At 39.7% G+C, this 20808-nt stretch overlaps 1 protein-coding gene and 1 pseudogene across 1 annotated transcript in view; one reads left to right on the top strand and one right to left on the bottom strand.

The window, feature by feature from the left end:
* The window catches only part of ENPP3 (ectonucleotide pyrophosphatase/phosphodiesterase 3), a 286041-nt gene extending 270810 nt beyond the window's left edge, over positions 1 to 15231 (bottom strand). The window contains exons 1-4 of the mRNA XM_003932436.3: positions 14749 to 15231; positions 12882 to 13022; positions 7765 to 7840; positions 1699 to 1821 (exon numbers count right to left, since the gene is read on the bottom strand). Coding sequence (XP_003932485.1) covers positions 1699 to 1821; positions 7765 to 7840; positions 12882 to 12959 — 277 coding nt within the window. The 5' untranslated portion in view covers positions 12960 to 13022; positions 14749 to 15231. The remainder of the gene's footprint in view (positions 1 to 1698; positions 1822 to 7764; positions 7841 to 12881; positions 13023 to 14748) is intronic.
* Positions 6346 to 6494, top strand: LOC120363367 (U4 spliceosomal RNA; annotated as a pseudogene).
* Positions 15232 to 20808: the final 5577 nt, after the last annotated feature.

The following is a 20808-nucleotide window of genomic DNA, read 5'->3' on the forward strand; positions in this document are numbered from 1 at the left end:
ACATAGAAAGAAAAGATTTTTGGAGATTAAGTAAAGGGAACACAGAGCTCTATCTATACTGGGTTATCCTCTCCCTCTTGCCCTTTTCAGGGAACATAACGTGAAGAACTCTACTGTTCTAATCTTCACTTTCCTCCAACCACTAGACACCCCACATGCCGCCACCATCCTCCCAGACTTTTTAGGGAGTTAAACATTGCAAGCTGTCTTTTCCACCTAGAGAACAGCGTTTCTCAAATTGTGCCCTGTGGAACACTGGCATCAGAATGATCAAGAATCACCAGCTTTTGTTGTGAGTTTTACACACCTTGAAGTTTGAGAACCACTGCAAATGAAACAAACAAGATGTTGAACTTAAGCCATAGTAAAACTCCATAGAAGCATATGTAATGAGACAGCATTTCATTTACCATAGCTTGTTATTCCTCAACCTCAGTTAAATAAAGTGTGAATTCTGTATTTAGCATTATTAAGGGGGAAATGATAATAAGACCGTGTCTAAGTGTTATAGGTTGAGTTGCATCCCCTAAAAAGATGTTGAAATCCCAACCCCCATTACCTGTGAATGTGACCTTATTTAGAAATGTTGCCAAATTACTTGCAGAGGCCCAGCACTTTGGAATGCTGAGGTAGCGAGATCACTTGAGGCCAGGAGTTCAAGACCAGCCTGGCCAACATGGAGAAACCTTGTCTCTACCAAAAATACAAAAATTAGCCAGGCTTGGTAGCACACACCTGTAGTCCCAGCTACTCGGGAGGCTGAGGCAGGAGAATCGCTTGAACCCAGGAGGTGGAGGTTGCAGTGCACCAAGATCATGCCAATGCACTCTGGCAACAGAGTGAGACTCTGTTTAAAAAAAAAAAAAATACTTGCAGATAATCAAGTAAAATAGGGTCATTAAGGTGAGCCTGAATCCGGTAAGACTGGTGTTCTTATTCAAAGGGAAATTTTAAATATAGACACAGACAGAGGGAAGACTATGTGAAGAGACACAGATTATGTGAAGATGAAGGCAGAGCCTGGAGCTATGCTGCCACAAGCCGAAGATTGCCAGCGACCCACCAGAAGCTAGGAGAGAGGCATGGAGCGGATTCTCTTTTGAAGCCCTGAGGAGGACCCAACCCTGTCAACACCTAGAAGCTGGACTTCCAGCCTCCAGAACTGTGAGATAACAAACTCTGTTGGCTAAGATCCCCAGTCTGTGCTTTTTGTCATGGCAGCCCTAGGGGACTAATACACAAAGAACGTAAGTGAAAATTTGGACACAGGCCTGGTGCAGTAGTTCATGCCTATAATCCCAGCACTTTGGGAGGCCAAGGTGGGAAAATTGCTTGAGCTCAGGAGTTCAAGACCAACCTGAGCAACATGGTGACACCCTGTCTCTACAAAAAAATTAAAAACAATTAGCCGGGCATGGTGGTGCATGCCTGTGTTCCCAGCTACTCAGGATGCTGACGTGAAAGGATCAACTGGACCCAGGAAATCAAGGTTGGAGTTGACCATGATCATGCCACTGCACTCCAACCTGGGCAATAGAGTAACAAACACCCTGTCTCAAAAAAAATAAAAATAAAAAATAAGAAGAAAAGAAAGAAAGAAAGAAAAAAGAAAAAAAAGGAAATAAAAGAAAAAAATATTGATGTTTATTAATGGTTACACAACCAACATGCTAATAAACTTATTCTCAGAACTCGTACTTGATTCCACACAGGTGTCTTCAAAATCCCAGCAGCAATCGCCTCGTTCTGTACAAGCCACATCACACCGGCAGTTCTCTAGGCCTCTAAATGATGCATCAAAGCACTTCTTCCTGCAGCTGCCTGGAAAGTAAAGAAAATAAAGGCCCCAACATTTAGGAGCTATCCAATATCTCATACCTAAGCAGTGGGAGCACATAGCACAGACTACGACAGACAACTAGATGAGTTTTATGGTGCTGCAGGATCTGCCAATACAATGTAATAAATAGTGACACTGATATAGCCAGGTGCAGTGGCTCACGCCTATAATACCAGCACTTTGTAAGGCCAAGGCAGGAGAATCACTTGAGGTCAGGAGTTTGAGACCAGCCTGGCTAACATGGCAAAACCCCATCTCAATTAAAAATACAAAACTTAGCCAGACAAGGTGGTGCACACCTGTGGTCCCAGCTACTTGAGAGGCTGAGTGAGGCAGGAGAATTGCTTGGGCCCGGGAGGCAGAGGTTGCAGTGAGCTGAGTTTGTGCCACAGAACTCTAGCCTGGGTGATGAAGTGAGACTCCGTCTCAGTAATAATAATAAAAACAATAATGACATTGATATGTACAAGGAGGGCATGGGAGCATCACAGGGGTGGGACAAAAACTGGCAAGGGGATTCAAGGACACCATTGAGTCCTGGGAAAGGATCAAGATTTTAAAAATCAGTGAAGCTAAGGAAGACCTATTTGGAGAATAGCATATAGCTATTATGATGGCTAAGAGGCAGAGTTCAAAGGTAGAGGTGGAGTAGTGTGAGGAAAGGTGCATATGTCATACTAAGAAGCTTAAAGCCTAACCTTTGGTAACCAGAAGCCATTGAAGAGTAAGCAGAGGGTCATGAATGAGATCTGTGTTTTAGAAAGTCACCCTGGATAGTAGGTGAGTAGGGTAGGGATGGAAACTCTTGAACTAAGCAAGAGATTTTAACCCAAGCCAAAAATGATAAGGACCTAAAGGAAGCTAGTAACAGAAGACATAAGGAAGATGTAAATAGAGCTAAGGGAAATTAAAGTGCAATTAATTAGTTTGAGTTCAGCTTCACATAAAGAGTGAAGAGGAATGAGCCAAGGATGACTTCCAAAATGCAAGACTAAGGCACTGAAAAAGGGAAGTCCAGTTTTCCAGGTATTTAAGCAAATACACATTTAGGAGGGAGTCTGAATATTTGAGTCTGAAGTTCAGGAAAGAGAGACATAAACTAAAGATACTGACTTGGAGTCATCAGCTTATTAGCAATAAGAAGCAATGGGAATTCTGCAGTTCTTATTATGCAGGGAGTGTATGCCCAGCTAAATATTATTTTTCCTTGCTATACATTCCCATTGAAAAGTATCTGTAATTCTCGATGATACTTGCTTCCTGCTTTGCATTCTAAAGCAGTCGTTTGAAGGCAAGGAGGGTATAATAACATGTCTGGGAAAATTCAACTATGCACAACTTGCTTCTACCCCTTGACAACTACTGCATAGTTTTAAATTAATTTGTTTACTTATTCATTCTATGAATATTTATTTTAGCATCATTATGTTTCAGGCACTGTTCTGGGCATTGAAGATTAAGTGATAAATAATGCAGACATAATTGTAGAGTCTTCATATTAATAAAAATTTTTAAGTCGTAACTTCAAAATTACAGTGAATAACACATAGTAATGGGACAAGTGGCTAGCTATATGGGGAAAGGAATCTCTTGATAGTCTTGCCTCACAACATATACAAAAAAATAATTTCAGGAGCTTAACAAAATATAAATGTCTTAGGAGTTAAGTGGTTAAGGACAGCATTTTAGAATACTCATTTTCAAAATATACAAAGGATCACGAATCAGAAATTTATTAAAATATCAAATTATTAAAAGCAACACTGGATGCTATAAGACAGGAAAGTCATACCTTCAGATTTCTAGAAAAATAAATTATTTCCATCTTAGAATTCAATACCTAGCCAAACTGTCAAGTGTTAGGTTAGAATGATATGTCTTTACATAGACAAAGATTCAAGTTCTCTCTCACATGCATCCTATTTTAGGAAGCTACCATGTTGTTCTTTAACAAAGTAAGAAAATGTAATAAAAGAGATTTTAAAATCATGGGATCTAACACAGTAGTTGGGCAAATGGAAATACCAACCATACACCCGACCAGGAGAGAAACCAACATGGATTAGAGCAACAGGACAGAGAAATAGAAACTAAAATAAAAGACTTCATGCTTTACCCAACTTCACACTGCCAGAAACTAGAGAGCTGAATTATGACAATGGTTGGTGGAGACGTGAGGTGGGGTGAAGGTAGGGTAGGCTGCAGAAGCCATTCTACAAAGGAATCTGGGACTACTTACCTGAGTTAAGAAGATGAAAGCCCTAATATCCTGAAACTTCATTCCTTGGTCTACGGCAAAACAGTTATCACACAGGTTTGTAAGGAACCTGCAGGATTTCTGTGGCAGTGAGGAACTAAATCCAACTTGGGTATTTAGCACCAGGAGAGGGCATTGGTTGGTTGGCAAGCTGGGTACAAGCCAAAGAGTAATGCACAGTAGAAGCATAAGAACAGATGAATACGGAGCGATTCTGCTTGGTCTCAAAAAGTGCTCAGTGAAAAGCTAGAAAAAAATTATGTAGATTTAAATATATCACAACCATTTACATAAATGGCCTTTATGCTTTTTCACACTCTCATCTTAAGAAACGTTTCTGCACTTGGTTTCTAGAACACAATAGTAACCTGGCTTTCCTCTCACATTCCTGGATACTCCTTCTTAGTCTTCTGTGTTTTCCCCTTCACCTTTCCAATTCTTCAAGGTTGTTCTACCCCAGTCTCATGATTTAAATCTCACATATGACATATGCTGATAAGTACCACAGTGCATGCCAGGCAGGACTTTGCCTCTAAAGCCAGCTTCATATGTTCAACTATATCCTTGACTTCTGCACTTGGACATCCAACAGAAATAGCAAATTTAATGGGTCCAAAACTGAGTTCCTGATTTTTCTCCCCAAGCCAGCTTCTTCTACAATCTTTCCCAACTCAATTATGGAAGTTCATATTTCCAGATGTTCATGCAAAAATTCCGGGGTCATTCTTGGCTCCTCTTTCTTACTCTGAATCCAATATTTCAATAAAATCTATCTACCCTATCACAACAAATCCAGAATCCAAATACTTTTTACCAGCTACAATGCTACCATCCTGGTTTAAGACTTAAGTCTTGCCCAGATTATTGCAATAATCTCCTGATTGGTCTCTCTACTTTTGCTCTCACTCTATCATCTATTCATAACACAGAAGACCTAGGGATTCTTTTAAAAAGCAGTATCTTGCAACCACTTCCTGTTACACTCAGAATGAAAGCTGAAGACCATGCTTTGACATACCAACCTTTACTTGATCGGGCTCCTTTTTATTTAGTAGATCTCATTTTACGACCAGCTCCCAGCAGTCCTTTTAGTTCTAGTTCATGGCCTCCTTGTTTTTCCTTAAATGAAACATGCCAGGCAAGGTCCTGCCTTTGGCCTTTACACTTGATAGTCCTTTTGACCTGGAATGTACTTCCCCAACCTATCCCTATGTTTCTGTCTCACTTGCTTCAGTCATTACTCAAACTTTATTTCACACACACACACACACACACACACACACACACACACACACACAACTCTGATTCCTTTTTCAGGGCTTTACTTATTTCTTAGCACTTTATCATATATATATATATATATATATATATATATATATATATATATATGTTATTGTCTGCCTTGCATGCTAAAATATAAACTCCTGGAAGGATTTTGTCTGTTGTCTTCACCACTTTATCTCCAATAATTGTAATAATACCAAGCACATAGTGTTCAATAAAAAGTATGTGTAGTCATGACAGCAAATCTGTAAGAACATGCACAAACATTGAAATAAATACATATTGCCTATGGAGGGTGAGTTAACTAGAGTGGAAAATGGTGGAAATGACCCAGGGTTGGGGTTGAGGAGGATAGATGCAGTGGAAAATGAGTATAAAGAGGGTGACTATGTAAAGGATGCTGGCACAAAAGGGTTGGAGTTAGTACCAATGCCCTGCTGGGAGAGAAAAGGGCGTGATGCCACGTAGGGCTGATCGACTCAGATGAAAGGAAGAGGAAAAGGAAAAATGACTCTGGGAAACCAGCCAATGGGTGCACTAAGGTGAATGAAAGAGCTGGAACAAAAAGAGGTTTAGTTCAGACATTAGATATGCCTTTTGCAATCAATTTATGTGATTTAGGGTGTAAAATAGCCAAGAAATGATGCCCATTTGTGTGCTCTAACATCAAAAAAATACCACTGAAATGGCCTGGTAACATTTCTTTGATCAAGGACTGGCACCACAGCCCAGAAACACAACAGCCAAATGACGAAGAGAAGATAGTAATCTTCCAGCAGTTATTCAACTTTTCAGTTCTACTGTGTTCCTGGGTCATACTAGGGAAGCTGAGTGTTTCTCAAGTGGTTACATGACCGGAAAATTGTCAGTTAACCCTACGGAGTCTTCCTAATGCTGAAGCAATGAAGCTTCCTCCATCTGAGTCACACCAGAAGATTTTAGTCAAATTTATAAGGGGGTCCAGAGCTTTGTGCAGTGGCAGTATAGTAGCCAATGAGGTTTATCCAAGGCATAATTATTGCTCATAAAAATTTTCAGAAGACAAAAATGGGGTGAAGGTTCTGGGCACATTGGCTCACACCTGTAATCCCAATCCTTCAAGAGGCCAAGGCAGGAGGATGACTTGCATCCAGGAGTTTGAGACAAGCCTGGACAACATAGTGAGACCCCATGTCTACACAAAATTTAAAAATTATCCAGGTGTGGTAGTGCAGGCCTGTATACCAGGTACTTGGAAGGCTGAGGTGGGAGGATCACTTGAGCCCAGGAAGTCGAGGCTGCAGTAAGCCATGATCACACCACTGTACTCAGCCTGAGCAACAGAGTGAGACCTTGTCTCAAAAAACAAACAATAAAAAGTGGGGTACATGAAAGATCTAGCAACTGGCCTCATACTTAGTAAAAGTACAAAAACAATAAGTAAAAGGATTATAGATAATTTTTTATACTGTCATTTGTAAGTGGTGCATTTACTATTCATAGCGATGAAATATAGCAAAAGGAATGTGAGGTATTTTTATACTCCAGGACATATTTCTCCTATTTTTCTTTGCTTCCCATGGGAAAAAAAAATTTGAAGATTTTATTATGCACTACTTTTCAAGAATTTGGCACTGCCCAATCAAAATCTCTCTCAGGAGATTTTAGAGGTAGAACAAACCTAGCATAGTGCCAAGGTACAGGGTGGTGGCAGGAGGTCATGGGAATGAAGCAACAAAGACTTCCAAGACCGAGTGGCTAGATACTTTGTCATCAGATGTTGACAATGACAGTGGGAGCAGAATGAAAAGTCCATGGTCCACTGACCAAAGTCCATTATAAAGATCAAGAAGGGCCAGGAGTGGTGACTCACACCTGTAATCCCAGCACTTTGGGAAGCTGAGGTGGGTGGATCACTTAAGCCCAGGAGTTTGAGACTAGCCTGGGAACATAGTGAAACCCCGTCTCTACTAAAACTGTAAAAATTAGCAGGGTACAGTGGCACAACTAGTACTTGAAAGGTTCAGGTATGGAAGGATCACCCAAGGCCAGGGAGGAGCTACAATGAGCTGAGATTGTGCCACTGCACTCCAGCCTGAGAGACAATGAGACCCTGCCAAAAAAAAAAAAAAAAAAAGTGGGGGTGAAGAAAGGTAAGAGAAAAACACTGGAATGATAATGAATCTCAAATGAGCAGGGTGAAAAAGTAAAGTCCAGAAAGTACAGGCGGCAATGCCAACTACAGATGTGGGCTTCCAATGGGTAGAGTGGAGAGAGGGAGATGCTTAGAAGCCGAATGCTGCATGGAGGACAGTGGAGGCTTAGGATGGGAGATAAACTGAACCAAGAGAAGAAATAAGGGAATGTTCCGAAAAAAGGCTGAGGGGTATACCGAGGGGTATACCTTGGTTTTCCGGTTTCCTGAGTCCAAGCCCCAGTCCTAATCCAAGTGACATGATCACCAACAAAGCAAGAAGAACCTATTGCAGAAAAGAAAAAGTCACTTTTATAATTTTTTTAAAAATTGCAAAGGTACAATAACCACCCTTTCTCAGTACTCTCTCTAAGTACCTGCAGCATGCCAGTTATGCCAGATACCAGATGCCACAATGATCTGGTGTCTGGCATAACTACAGGCATAGTATTTTATTTAATACTTGAAAATAAGAAAAAACATTTTGTAAGAATTTAAAAATATCGTGAATATACAGATATACATATATTACAGATTTTTAAATTCAAACACATGTACCATTCAAATGCAATAGACTTTACTGCAAAATGAGTTAAAGTTAAGAATTGAAACTATCAAACCATTTTTCTGGGCCATTTTTTTTTTCTTTTCTTTTCTTTATCTTGAGATGGAGTTTTGCTCTTGTTGCCCAGGCTGGAGTGCAATATCGTGATCTTGGCTTACCTCAACCTCTGCCTCCCAGGTTCAAGCGATTCTCCTGCCTCACCTACCGAGTTGGCTGGTATTAAAGGCATGTGCCACCATGCCCAGCTAATTTTGTATTTTTGGTAGAGTGGGGTTTCTCCATGGTGGTCAGGCTGGTCTCAAACTCCTGACCTTAGGTGATCCACCAGACTCAGCCTCCCAAAGTGTTGAGATTACGGGCATTAGCCACCGTGCCTGACCCATTTTTTTCTTTTAAAACCAGGCACCATTTGCAGATCATTTACTGAAAAGCACTCCAACACTATGAAATCCTTAACTGCCTCATTCTAAGGGAGCAGGGCTTTTTTTTCCCCACTCTATCACAGGATGATGATAATATTTAACATAGAGAAAAATATAGTGTCCAAATAGTTGCAGATCATGTATTGAAAAGCATTCCAGAACTATAAAATCCTTAACTGCCTCATTCCAAGGGAGCAAGGCTTTTCTTTTTCTATTCTATCACAAGATAATGATAATATTTAACATATATAAAAATATGGCATCCAAGCAGTTAACTGGCAAATGACCTGCTTTGGTCTTCTACTCATACAAACCACTTAGGGTAATTGGGAAACTGCCTGACCAAAGATTGTTTGTGTCATTCATTATCACTCTGCTTACAAAGCCCTTTGGTGTAACGGACTTTATGCTATGATTAGATTAAACAATGATATAATTAAAGAGAATTCTTCTATCTGCCCTCTTCCCTCGTCCATGAAGTTCAGTGATAAGCGTGCTGGATGACAGGGCTTGAATACTGTATGTTGTCATAAAGAATGGCAAAAAGGCACAATCAAATTACTTAGGAAAGTATTTTACAATAGGCTTGGTTATAGTTTAAGATACAAAAAATAACTCACAAAAAATCAGATTTTGCTCAGATAATTAAGAACTACGTAAAGCATTTTTTTGAGGGTTGTTTTCATTCTGAAAGTCAGCTGGAACATTAACACATCTAATGTTTACGATGGAAGTGAATTCAGCGATTGGGAAGCTATGTTAAAATACTAGGAAAACAATTCTCATATGAAGTCTCAAAGTTAGCCCAAGGGTCAGTGACTTCTCAGTATGTATTAATTTAGTGGAGAGAATGGAGAGGAGAAAATGAACATTAGTTTACTAAATAACACTATTGGATGAACTGCTGTTCATCCATTATCATGCTGCTCAGAAGACACAGGTGGCTGAGACTAGAGTTACTATAAAGCAGAAAAACAACGTTGGGAAACTCCTTCTGGTAAACCTCACACATCATAGACTTACAAATGAACATATTTTGGTTTGTCTTTGGTACTTTTGCTGTTCAAACTTGCTAGAAAAATCCACAACATCTAACTATTCTCAAGCTGCTTTAAAACTTTGCAATGTTTAATCTCAGAATCTGTTTCTTCATGATTTTGTGTTTGTTCCACATATTTGTGGCTTGTTTTCTACATTATTCTGTAAGCACCTTGAGAGCAAAAGTCTTATTTTTATTTATTTATTTATTTATTTATTTATTATGTTTTAGAGTTGGAGGTCTCACTATATTAACCAGGCTGGTCTGGAACTCCTGGCCTCGAGCGATCCTCTTTTCTCAGCCTCCTAAAGTGCTGGGATTATAGGCACTGGCCACTGTGCCCGGCCTAAGAGGTTTATTTTTAAGCTTTTATAATCATTTACATAGTCATTATTATAAATAGATAATTCCAAAAAAGCTTCTTGATATTGAGGTACACAAGTATCTTAAACTGTTATACCTTGCGCAAAGTGAGGAGAATTCTCTGGACATCAAAAACGTTTGGCTTTAGCTGGGCTAAACAAAGAACTCAACATTTGGCTTTAGCTGAGCTAAACAAAGAGTGCTAGAAACAGCAGATAGCTTTAAAATTTTTATATGAAACTTTAGTAAAAATTTGAAGATATCAGGGTAGTTTTGAAACAAGGATTTAAGAATATTAAACTTCATTACATATACTCAAAAACCACTAGAAAGACACAAAGAAGGGAAATTAATGATGTGCAAATTTTGCTGTGGAAGATTTTGTAACTTCCTGAATTGATAAGCTAGGATAAATATAATAAATAGACTTATGAACCCAACACTTTGGGAGGCTGAGATGAGAGAATCACTTGAGGCCAAGAGTTCAAGACTAGCCTTGGCAACATACTGAGACCTCATCTCTACAAAAGATTTAAAAATTAGCTAGGCATAGTGGCACAAGCTTATAAGTCCCAGCTACTCAGGAGGCTGAGATGGGAAGATCACTTGAGCCCGAGTTGGAAGCTGCAGTGAGTCTCGATCATGCCACTGTCTTCCAGCCTGGGCAACACAGCAAGAACATGTGTCAAAAATATATATATTAGCAGAAGAACCGCAAAGAGCACTCTAAAATTCCCAGAAGGATAAAGAATAAATGGAATATATTGAGGATTTACTTTGTCACTGGGCTTAATACTTACACACATTGTTTTTCATTGTTTTACTTACTTCTTGAAACAATTCTAGAGAGACAGAGATTAGTGGTGATGTTAAAGTATGGGATATAGGGAAAAGCTGCAGCTGCATAGGTGTGAAAAAATAATGCAGTTGGTTTTGGTTTAAGGTACTGAGCAAGGAATCAGGAAGCGGGCATTTGAAACAGGCTAGTGCGTGGGTCCACACACCTAGTCCCCAGTTACTCAAGAGGCTGAGTGGAAGGATTGATTGAGTCCAGGGTTCAGGACCAGCCTGGGCAACACAGTGAGACCTCACTCTCTAAAAATATATATATTAACAAAATAATAAGGTAAAGAAATTGTGTGACAGAGACTGGGCAAAAAGTCAGAGCTAACAGATTACTTAAAATTCTTGACTGGGGATATGACTCTTAAAACCACTAGAAGCCGGGTGCGATGGTTTATTCGTGTAGTCCCAGCACTTTGGGAGGTCAAGGCAAGTGGATCACTTGATTCAGGAGTTTGAGACCAGCCTGGGCAACATGACAAAACCCAGCCTCAAAAAAAAAAAAAAAAAAACAAAAAAACACACACACAAAAACTTAGCTGAGCCCCATGGCATGTACTTGTGGTCCCAGCTACTTGGGAGGCTGAGGCAGGAGGGTCACTTGAGCCTGGGGAACAGAGATTGCAGTGAGGTGAGATCCCAACAGTGGGAAACCCTGTCTCAAAAATAAAATTAAAATTAAAAAGATTATTAGAGAACATGAGGGTTTTTTTCCTTTGTCCATTTTTTTTTTATTATACTTTAAGTTCTGGGGTACATTTGCAGAAAGTACAGGTTTGTTACATAGGTATGCACGTGCCATGGTAGTTTGCCGCACCCATCAACCCATCATCTACATTAGGTATTTCTCCTAATGCTATCCCTCCCCCGGCCCCCACCCCTTGACAGGCCCCGGGTTGTGATGTTCCCCTCCCTGTGTTTGTGTGTTCTCACTGAGAATATGAGATTTCTTAAGAGATTTTAAATAGGATTTGGTGAAGCTTGTGTTGTAATTTTCAAGAGAATAAAAATAAATTGTTGGCTAAGAATGCAGATAAGGAAAAACATCAAAAAAATGAAAATGTCAATGTCATGGTGGAAGCAAGGGGAAAGAATAATTCAGAATGAGAAAGTACCAGAAAGCATTGTTGTTATGAACACTCAAGTGGACGCAGAACGAGGAGGACTGACTTTTGAGTGGGGGGCTTAGTACAGTAGAAACAAACAGACAGCAAAGGAATGATTGGAGGCTGAGAAAAATGAAGCAATGAAGTGAGCCCTCTTTTCCCCAAAAGTTTGATGGTAAAGGGAAAAAAGAGGGAGTAACAGAATCAAGGAAGTGGGTAAGCATATTTTTGGAGTAAAAAGAAAAAGAAAAAATTTAAAAATTAAGAAAAATAAAGAAAAAAGAAAAGAAAATCAAGGAAAGATTTTTTTTTTTTGGGAGGCGAAGGGTGGTGGCAGGAGACCTTACCACGTAACAGGACAAAAAAGAGAAAACAGGCTAAAGAGACTATCTCTAGGAGTGAAGTAAGATAGGATGAAATTGTTGGTTCAGCAAATAGTAGGATACAGTTATGTTAATTTCTCACTTCCTTGTCTTAAAATACTTGTAAATACAATTTAAAGATAAATAGTTGTAAATTATTTACTTGCAAATACTTGTAAATTTATTTACTTTAAAATACTTGTAAATACAATTTAAAGATAAGTAAAATAATACAATTTATTTTAATATAACAAGAATAATACAATTCATTTCATTAATCTCAAAAGTTGGAATCCATGAGAGAACGTTCTGTAGCATTGATTTTTTTGCTTGCTTATAACTAACTCTCAATCCCTTTTTTTATTGCATGAATATTTTAAGACAAGGAAGTGAGAAATTAAAATAATTGTATCCTATTATTTGTTACCTTAACTTGTTACCATAATTTCTTACTTGTAAAATATGATTTCAGATATTAACTTGCATTAGAGTTTTCATAAGAGATAATACCAAATACAGTTACTTAAAAGTTTAAATTTTAATAGCAATGCAAATCTAAATGGGAAATGATACACTTTTGACATTTGTCACAAAGCTAGAAAGACTCAAAAAAGAAATTATACTTACAATACAAGCTATTTTATATTTCTTAAGAGTGTTCTTCTTAACAGGTTGTTCTGTTGCTAAAGTCAGCATAGATTCCATTGTCCTGGTAGCTTTCTAGACCTGTTTTACCAGAATACAATCGTGCTCCTTCCTTCCTCTAGTCTGGCAAAGAGAAACTGTATGAGTTATATAGCTGTGCCTGACTTTTAAATGTTTAGGAAGATCACAGCTCTTCAGTGATTGGGCAATCTGGAGAGAGGAAAAATGTTGTAATAACAATAGTGTGAAAAGATTAAAGTTCCTTTCTAGTATATTGCAGACAGCTGTTCCTTTTTTTCTTATAACTTTCACTAAATACTAATCAAGACATATATAACAAGAATAATACAATCAACAAATTTTAATACAATCTGATCATGTGTTTTCTGTAAAAATAACCCCAAACACAAAGCCTTGTCCCAGAAATTTCAGACTTTCAGTTTCTCTACAAACTTCATAGCAGCTGAAAATCAACATAGCAAAACATGTGCTTTGACTACAGCAGAAATTCTGAAGCTCTATTGAACCAATTTAAAGTACTTAGTTCTGTGATGATTATGTCTTGAATTTTGCAGTGTTTACAATTTGACAAGTTTTTATACACATTAGCTCAGGTCAAACTTAACAATATCCCATATAAATATTTTATTATTGTTTTTAGGTGAGCAAATTAAGGCTCCAGTTATTTAAATTATTATATATGACTTATTGCTCAACGTTACTTATTTACTACATGCCAGCACTAGAACTGATACCCAAGACTTCTAACTCCCCAAATCCAAACAATTTTCACTAATCAATTTAAATTCATTATTTTCTTATTTATCTAGACTGGGCATCTTAGCATGTGTGCTCCAAACTGAAAAGGGGCTAGAGTTTTGTGATTAAAGAAGCTAAATTAATAATAGTGCTGGCCAAAGAGAGTTTTAGCAAATAGTAAATGTTAAGCTCTTCTAGTTTCAGTGACCCTAAACCAATGGCTCTCAAAGTGTGGTTCCATGGAACATGAGTTCTATGATAACCCTCTTGGTTAAACAAAGCTTGAATACCCTTCTTTAGTGAAAAGATTATCGAAATCCTGTAGACTGCAGTATACTCTTTGGAATACATGACTCTAACTAAACTCTTCCCACCCTAAAAGCAGTGAGAAAAAAATATGAAAAGAATATATTGTAATATAAATACAATGACTGAGTCACTACTCTAATTAAACATGTCTAAATCTTGGTATTTAGCCATGATTTCTGAAAAATCATTTCTAAATGCTCTTCAAGTTATTAAAGTCCACTCAAAATCTGGGCTCAGTGCAGTGGCTCATGCCTACAATCCTGGCACTTTGAGAGGTCAAGGGGAAAGGATTACTTGAGTCCAGGAGTTTGAGACCAGCTTGGGCAACACAGGAAGATCCTGTCTCTACAACAACAACACAAATTAGCCGAGCATGGTGGCACATACCTATAGTCCTAGCTACTGGAGAGGCTGAGGCATGAGGATTCCTTGAGGCCAGAGTTTGAGGCTGCAGTGAGCCATGACAGATATACAAACAAGTAGAGACAAATTTCAAAGACAAGAGAAGGTACACTCAGGCAGAACAGACTCAAAATGCACTCAAAACCTGATCTTAACTAAATGCAAAGTGGATGTATAGGCGAGCCCTATTGCTTCCCCGGAAGTACCAGGCAAAAGGCTTAACAAACCCAGATAGGAAAACAATAGGCTCTTGGCATACAATCTGGTTTCACCCTTTGAGCACGTCCACCCCCATCTCTGTTATTTTTGGGGAGGGAGAGGGACATGTGGTTTTTCACATGGGATATAGCCCTCAGGAAAGTCCCCAGGAAAATCTCACCTGGTAGCTGCTGGTAAGCTCCCGAAGACTATCTTGTCAGAAGCCAGTGGCTGATGAACAGAGCACCATCCCAGTGGCTCCTGGCTGGCTCACCAAATTTGTTCCTGGATCAAACCAGGGGTGGGGTTGTTTATTTTCGCAGTCCAGTAACGAGATGCAGATAAACTGAGAAAGAAGACTGGGCACAGGGCCATAAAAATATCACCAGGCCAACTCAAAATTTAAAAGTTATATATACCTTCCAAGCTCTATGTCTACATGTAAGTGTACATTCATCTAAATACATAAATGATTAATTTCTTCTAATCTATAACTAAGGTCTGAGTCTTGGAGACCTTCCTCTGGAGACTGAGGAAATTTACTTAATCCACATGGGTCCAGGCACCAGAGGTGATCACCCTTATCTTGTCTCCTGCTAAGTTATAGAGATCTAGGGAGTTCCTTTAGGTGCTCAATGAAACTCATTTAATCCTAAATGGGTCCTGGTATGAGGAGTGTGAGTATTCTTTCATTATCTTGTCATGCTTCAAGGCCCAGGACGGCCTGGGCAAGTATCTTGGTAGGCCTTTGTTACTTGTTCCAAACTTTGTGTAAGGGCACTGACTCTCTCGGCCTTTAATATTTAACCTAACTATTCAGTCAGTGCTGAAACAGTTGTTATGGAGGCCTGCCTGTTCAGCTTTTGTGAGCCCTGGCCTGCCACATGATCACGCTACTGCATTCCAGCCTGAGAGACAGAGCAAGGCCCTGTATCAAAAGATAAAAAATAGCTAGGTGTGGTGGCTCAAACCTGTAATCCCAACACATTGGGTAGCTGAGGCAGGAGGATTGCTTGAGTCCAAGAGTTCAAGCCCAGCCTGGGCAACAAGGCAAAACCCTATCTCTACTAACAATTCCAAAAATTGTCCACATGTGTCCTGTAGTCCCAGCTACTCGGGAGGCTGAAGTGGGTATCACTTAAGGCTAGGAGGTCGAAATCATGCCCCTGCACTCCAGCCTGGGCAACAGGAGTGAGACCCTGTCTCAAAAATACTTTTAAAAATGAAAAAATAAAAAATAAATCTGCAGCGTGAAAGTCATGTGTCCTTTTCTGGCTTTGTGGTTTTTTTCCCTTGGTCCAGTATACCCCCAACTTCACCAATCCCACCTATATCCAGCAGAAGCATCAGCATTAGTTGTTGATACAGAAGAATTCATTTTAGGACTAGAAGATCCCAAAAAGACAACCAAATCCAGGTTCTATTTCTTTCCAAGAATCATATGGACTATCATGTGTTAAAAACCAGAATTAAAAAATCTGAATAATTTAGGCACCTGATTCTCCGCACTGGATGAACTTAGAAGTACTCAGAGAAGTTCGGGCTTTTTTTTTTTCTTTCAAATTTTTTATTGTTCTAATTCTGAAGCCCAGGATCTACTTCAGTTTAATGATCTTCTGTAGTTGTGGTTAGGGCAGCAGTATTTTTCAAATATCCTGGCAGGGTCAAACCTGTAATCCCAGCACTTTGGAAGGCCAAGACAGGCAGATCACCTGGGGTCAGGAGTTTGAAACCAACCTAGCCAACATGGTGAAACCCATCTCTACTAAAAACACAAAAATTAGCCAGGCATGGTGGCAGATACCTCTAATCTCAGGTACCTGGGAGGCTGAGGGATACCTTTAATCCCAGGTACCTGGGAGGCTGAGGCATGAGAATCAGTTGAACCTGGGAGGTGGAAGTTTTGGTGACCTGAGATTATGCCACTGCACTCCAGCCTGGGCAGCAGAGTGAGACTCCGTTTCTAAATAAATAAATAAATATAAATAAAAATATCCCTCTTAGTGATCTGATATGTAACCCAGGGCAGTCTAAACACTTTACATTCAAATTCTTTTTTGCAAACATTTGGTCGTTATTCTAATCAGACTTTCGAATTTTACAGAAAGGGTCAGAGGACCACAAAAGGGATTTGGTCACTTATGAAAGAGTCTTTCAGTTAGTGATATCTCAGAAGGGAAATATCACCAGGTTCCTACTTCCGAGTATTTTGAATCATACTGATTTTTTAAAAACCAAGACCAAACCTAGGTCATAATTTGTCTCAAATGCAGGATATTCCTAGGATCTATGGTTTTTATCTAATCATTGGATATGTGCCTTCCATTTCTATGGGTTCTGATTTCTTACTTGATCCTACTCTGCCTTACCTCCAGTTCCTGGGAATCCTACTTTTCCTCCCTGCTGAGATGACTAGTTGTGTGTGTCAACTTGGCTAGTCCTTAGTATCCAGTTATTTAATCAAACACTAATCTAGGGTGATGTTGTGGTGATATTTTTAGATGTGGTAACAACTATAATTAACTGGCTTTAAGAAAAGGAAATTGTCTTTAATAATGTGTGTGCCTCATCCAATCAGTTGAAATCCTTATGAGCAAAAACAGGTTTATCAGAGAAAAAATTCATTCCCAAAATAGTAGCATTAGCCTCAGTTGCCGGCCTGCCAGCCTGCCCTGTCCTACAGATTTTAAACATTCCTTCCCCACTACAATCAGGTGAACCTGGGCTTCAGAATTAGAAAAATTAAAAATTAGTGCAGTATACCTCCAACTTCACCAATTCCACCTATAGGCCTAACCAGTGAAAGCATCAGCATTAGTTGTTGACCTTAACCTGGTTCTTTGAATCTAGGCTAAAGTCCAATGCACTATCCATTGCACCACAGAGCCTGCTCTTAACCTGGTTCTGACAGTCCAATTGCCCTTTCGGATGCTCTTCATAGTATCCTCCAAGATGTAACTTGATTCTATACCAGTTTTGTATACCAAGTGTATTAGTCCATTTTCACAGTGCTATAAAGAACTACCGGAGACTGGGGAATTTACAAAGAAAAGGGCTTTAATTGACTCACAGTTCCACACGGCTGGGGAGGCCTCAGGAAACCGACAATCATGGCAGAAGGCGAAGGGGAAGTAAGAAGCTTCTTCACGTGGTGGCAGGAGAGAGAGGAGAATGTGTGCATAGGAGTTACCATCAAACACATAAAACCATCATATCCCATGAGAATTCACTATCATGAGAACAGCATGGGGGACACCACCCCCAGAATCCAATCACTTCCCTTCCTCAACATGTGGGAATTACAATTCAAGATGAGATTTGGGTGGGGACACAAAGCCTAGCCATATCACCAAGGTACTACTGACTCTCACTCCGTATCTTTACTAAGTGATTCCTTACGTCCCACACTGCCAGAATTTATCTTCTCTCTTCCTTCATCCTCATCCCTCATCCTCTTTCTTTTTTTAATTAAAAAAAAAATTGTGGGTACATAGTAAGTGTATCTCCATCCCCTTTCAACCCTGAAAAATACACAAAAAAAATCCTAGATGGGGAAGTTAGGGGGCCTCTGACAAAGGCTTAGCTTGTAGGTGTCTGTTTCTATCACAAGTTAATTGATTCCGTACATTGAATTCTTCATTTTTAAGAATTATTAGAAATTATTAGATTATCTCTAAGTCACCAAATTTTGGATATTATAATAGAGACACATCTAGTCCTTCAGGTCCTGAGATCGGCAAACCTCAAAGAATCTACCTATGTAAAATATAAGTAGGTATAAGGAAGACGGTTGGCATTGCCAAGTCCTTAGCCATATTTTCAGCTATAATAATTCCTCTAAATGAACTCTAATCCCTAACTTTGTTGGAGTCTTTCAACTTCTAGAAACTTATTCCTGGCTGGATGCAGTGGCTCACACCTGTAATCTCAGTACTTTGGAAGGCTGAGGCAGGAGGATTGCTTAAGGCCAGTTTGAGACCCAGCAGGGCAACATAGTGAGACCCTGTCTCTATAAAAAATGAAAAATAAAAAATTATACAGGAGTTGTGGTGCACACCTGTAGTCCTAGCTGTCACTATTCACTTGGGGTGTCTGACAAAATATTAAAGATACTAACTTTTAGGAAAAGTTATAGATTAATCTCAAACCTTTTGGAAGGCCAAAAGGTTTTACTGGGGCAGGCTGAAGGCAGGCGGTGGGCTGTTCTATTAAGTTGGGGAGAAAATAGGGACAAGGCTTTTTCCAATTTAAGTCTGTTTACCCCACATCCCTGTGTCTCCACTCTAACTGCTTACTCATGTTAACTTTGTGCTGGATGGCTCTCTCAGTGGGAGATCAAAGGGGAATTAGCTGTGAATCGTATTTACTCAGGGCCCCGAACCTAAAGCTTTTATCATTCCTATAACCACTCTTTTAACCAGGTTAATTATCCACAAGTGTGTTAACTTAGAACCTCTGTTGTAACGTCTTGAGAGAATAAATGTGTAATGGACAGAGGGTCTGGGTCGACTGGTTGCATTTCACCCTCGGAGGGCAGCCAAAAGCCATCCCTAGCCCACTTGAAACACTATAATGGTATGAGAATGCATTCATTCATCCGTCGTTGAGTCAGGGTCTGCAGGTCAGACTTCCACAGACCGTGTCCCACTCACCTAGCTACTTGGGAGGCTGAGGTGGGAGAATGCAGGGAGGATTACTTGAGCCCAGGAGTTTGGGGCTGTAGTGAGCTATGATGGCACCACTCCATTCCATCATGAGCACCAGAGTAAGACGACCATCTAAACAAAAAGAAAGAAACATTCCTAACAGTTTACCTGATCAATGGACACAAGCCAAAACCACACCTTCAATGCAACTTAGACTTTGGAATAGATTGCCTATGTCACTTACATCTGAACCTACACGTTCTAAGTTAACTGGACCTTGAAAGCGTTGCTATTCTTCTTCAACTTTAGAACAATCTGTACCTTCTTTTATTTTCTTCTTCAACTTCAGAACAACCTGTGTCTTCTTTGTTCTGAAAACTTCACTCGGAACATTTTAATGCTTAATGGCCTAGAACACTTGCATTCTGAGAGGCAGCGACAATTTCATCGCCCATCAATGAAAACCATAAACATTCCTCATGTTACAGAAGGTCCCAGTGTCCACAGAATTCTGGGAGCTTTTCTAAAATCACAGAAAACCCATTTGATGCTGTCTCAGAAAAGCCCCAGGGGCCTGCTAACACCAACTTCCTTAAGTCTCAGGAACCTGCCTTTCCTGGTTCCAGTGCTAGAGCTTGGGTGGTAGGTGGACAAGTTAGACTTTGAGAGCCCGGAGCAACTAATCACACTGAGGAGGGTGGTAGAGGTGAGCAGATACTAGGCTCAGGTCCAACAGCAAAAGGAAGAACGAGTCCACGAAGGAAAGGAAGCCTCAAATAATAATATAATAGCAGAGATAGATGGGCAGGTGACTAACTTCAGGGAGGTCCAGTCATGAGGAAAAAGCAGAAAAATCTGCAAGGAGATTAGCAAGCACACAAAGCAATCAGAAAGGTAACCAGGTAGGCGGCTGGTATAGGAAGGACAGAAGCTAATCCTCAGCAAGTGGAGATCCAGCATCGCAGCTGAATTGAGGACTGGCTGTCTTGGTGAGACTGGTGTTAGCAGCGCCATACCAGGTCTAAGAGGCAATGGTACATACCAGGAGACAAAGCAAACACCTCAGCATGAAATAGAAAGCCCAAGTTCTTGGGACTGAACTATATAAGTAAAATGGCTAAGTGACTAGTCCAAACAATGACTATGGCAAAGCGGAATCAATGATCACAGATTGATACCAGTGTTTGCAAGTAACTAGGTGTGTGACAAGCTATTTTCTGACTAAATAAGTAAAAATCTCATTACTGAGCAGCACAATGAACATCTATAATCAGTTTGGAGATGAGGAACCTGATGTGAGGAATCTGTTGTATAGCAATTGTTTTCTACTGTACAGTCAGCAACTAAGGTTGTCTCTGGGTCCTGGGAGACTGTTCTTCTTACTTTGCCTCAAGCATAGACATCTTCACTAGTAGTGTCAGATTTCTAGGAGGCTTTTCTTGTTCATTTTGAAACTCAGAAATAATTTGATTTCCACACATTTTCCAGGTTTTCCTAGGCTCTTCTCATGTTTAGTGTACTCACGAGGGCCTCATTTATGACCCAGATTCTAGAGATGTCTCCAGACGAGAAATTCTAAAACAACCATTCTGCCT

The sequence above is a fragment of the Saimiri boliviensis genome, chromosome 4 (assembly GCF_048565385.1).
Source record: "Saimiri boliviensis isolate mSaiBol1 chromosome 4, mSaiBol1.pri, whole genome shotgun sequence".
Classification (NCBI taxonomy): domain Eukaryota; kingdom Metazoa; phylum Chordata; class Mammalia; order Primates; family Cebidae; genus Saimiri; species Saimiri boliviensis.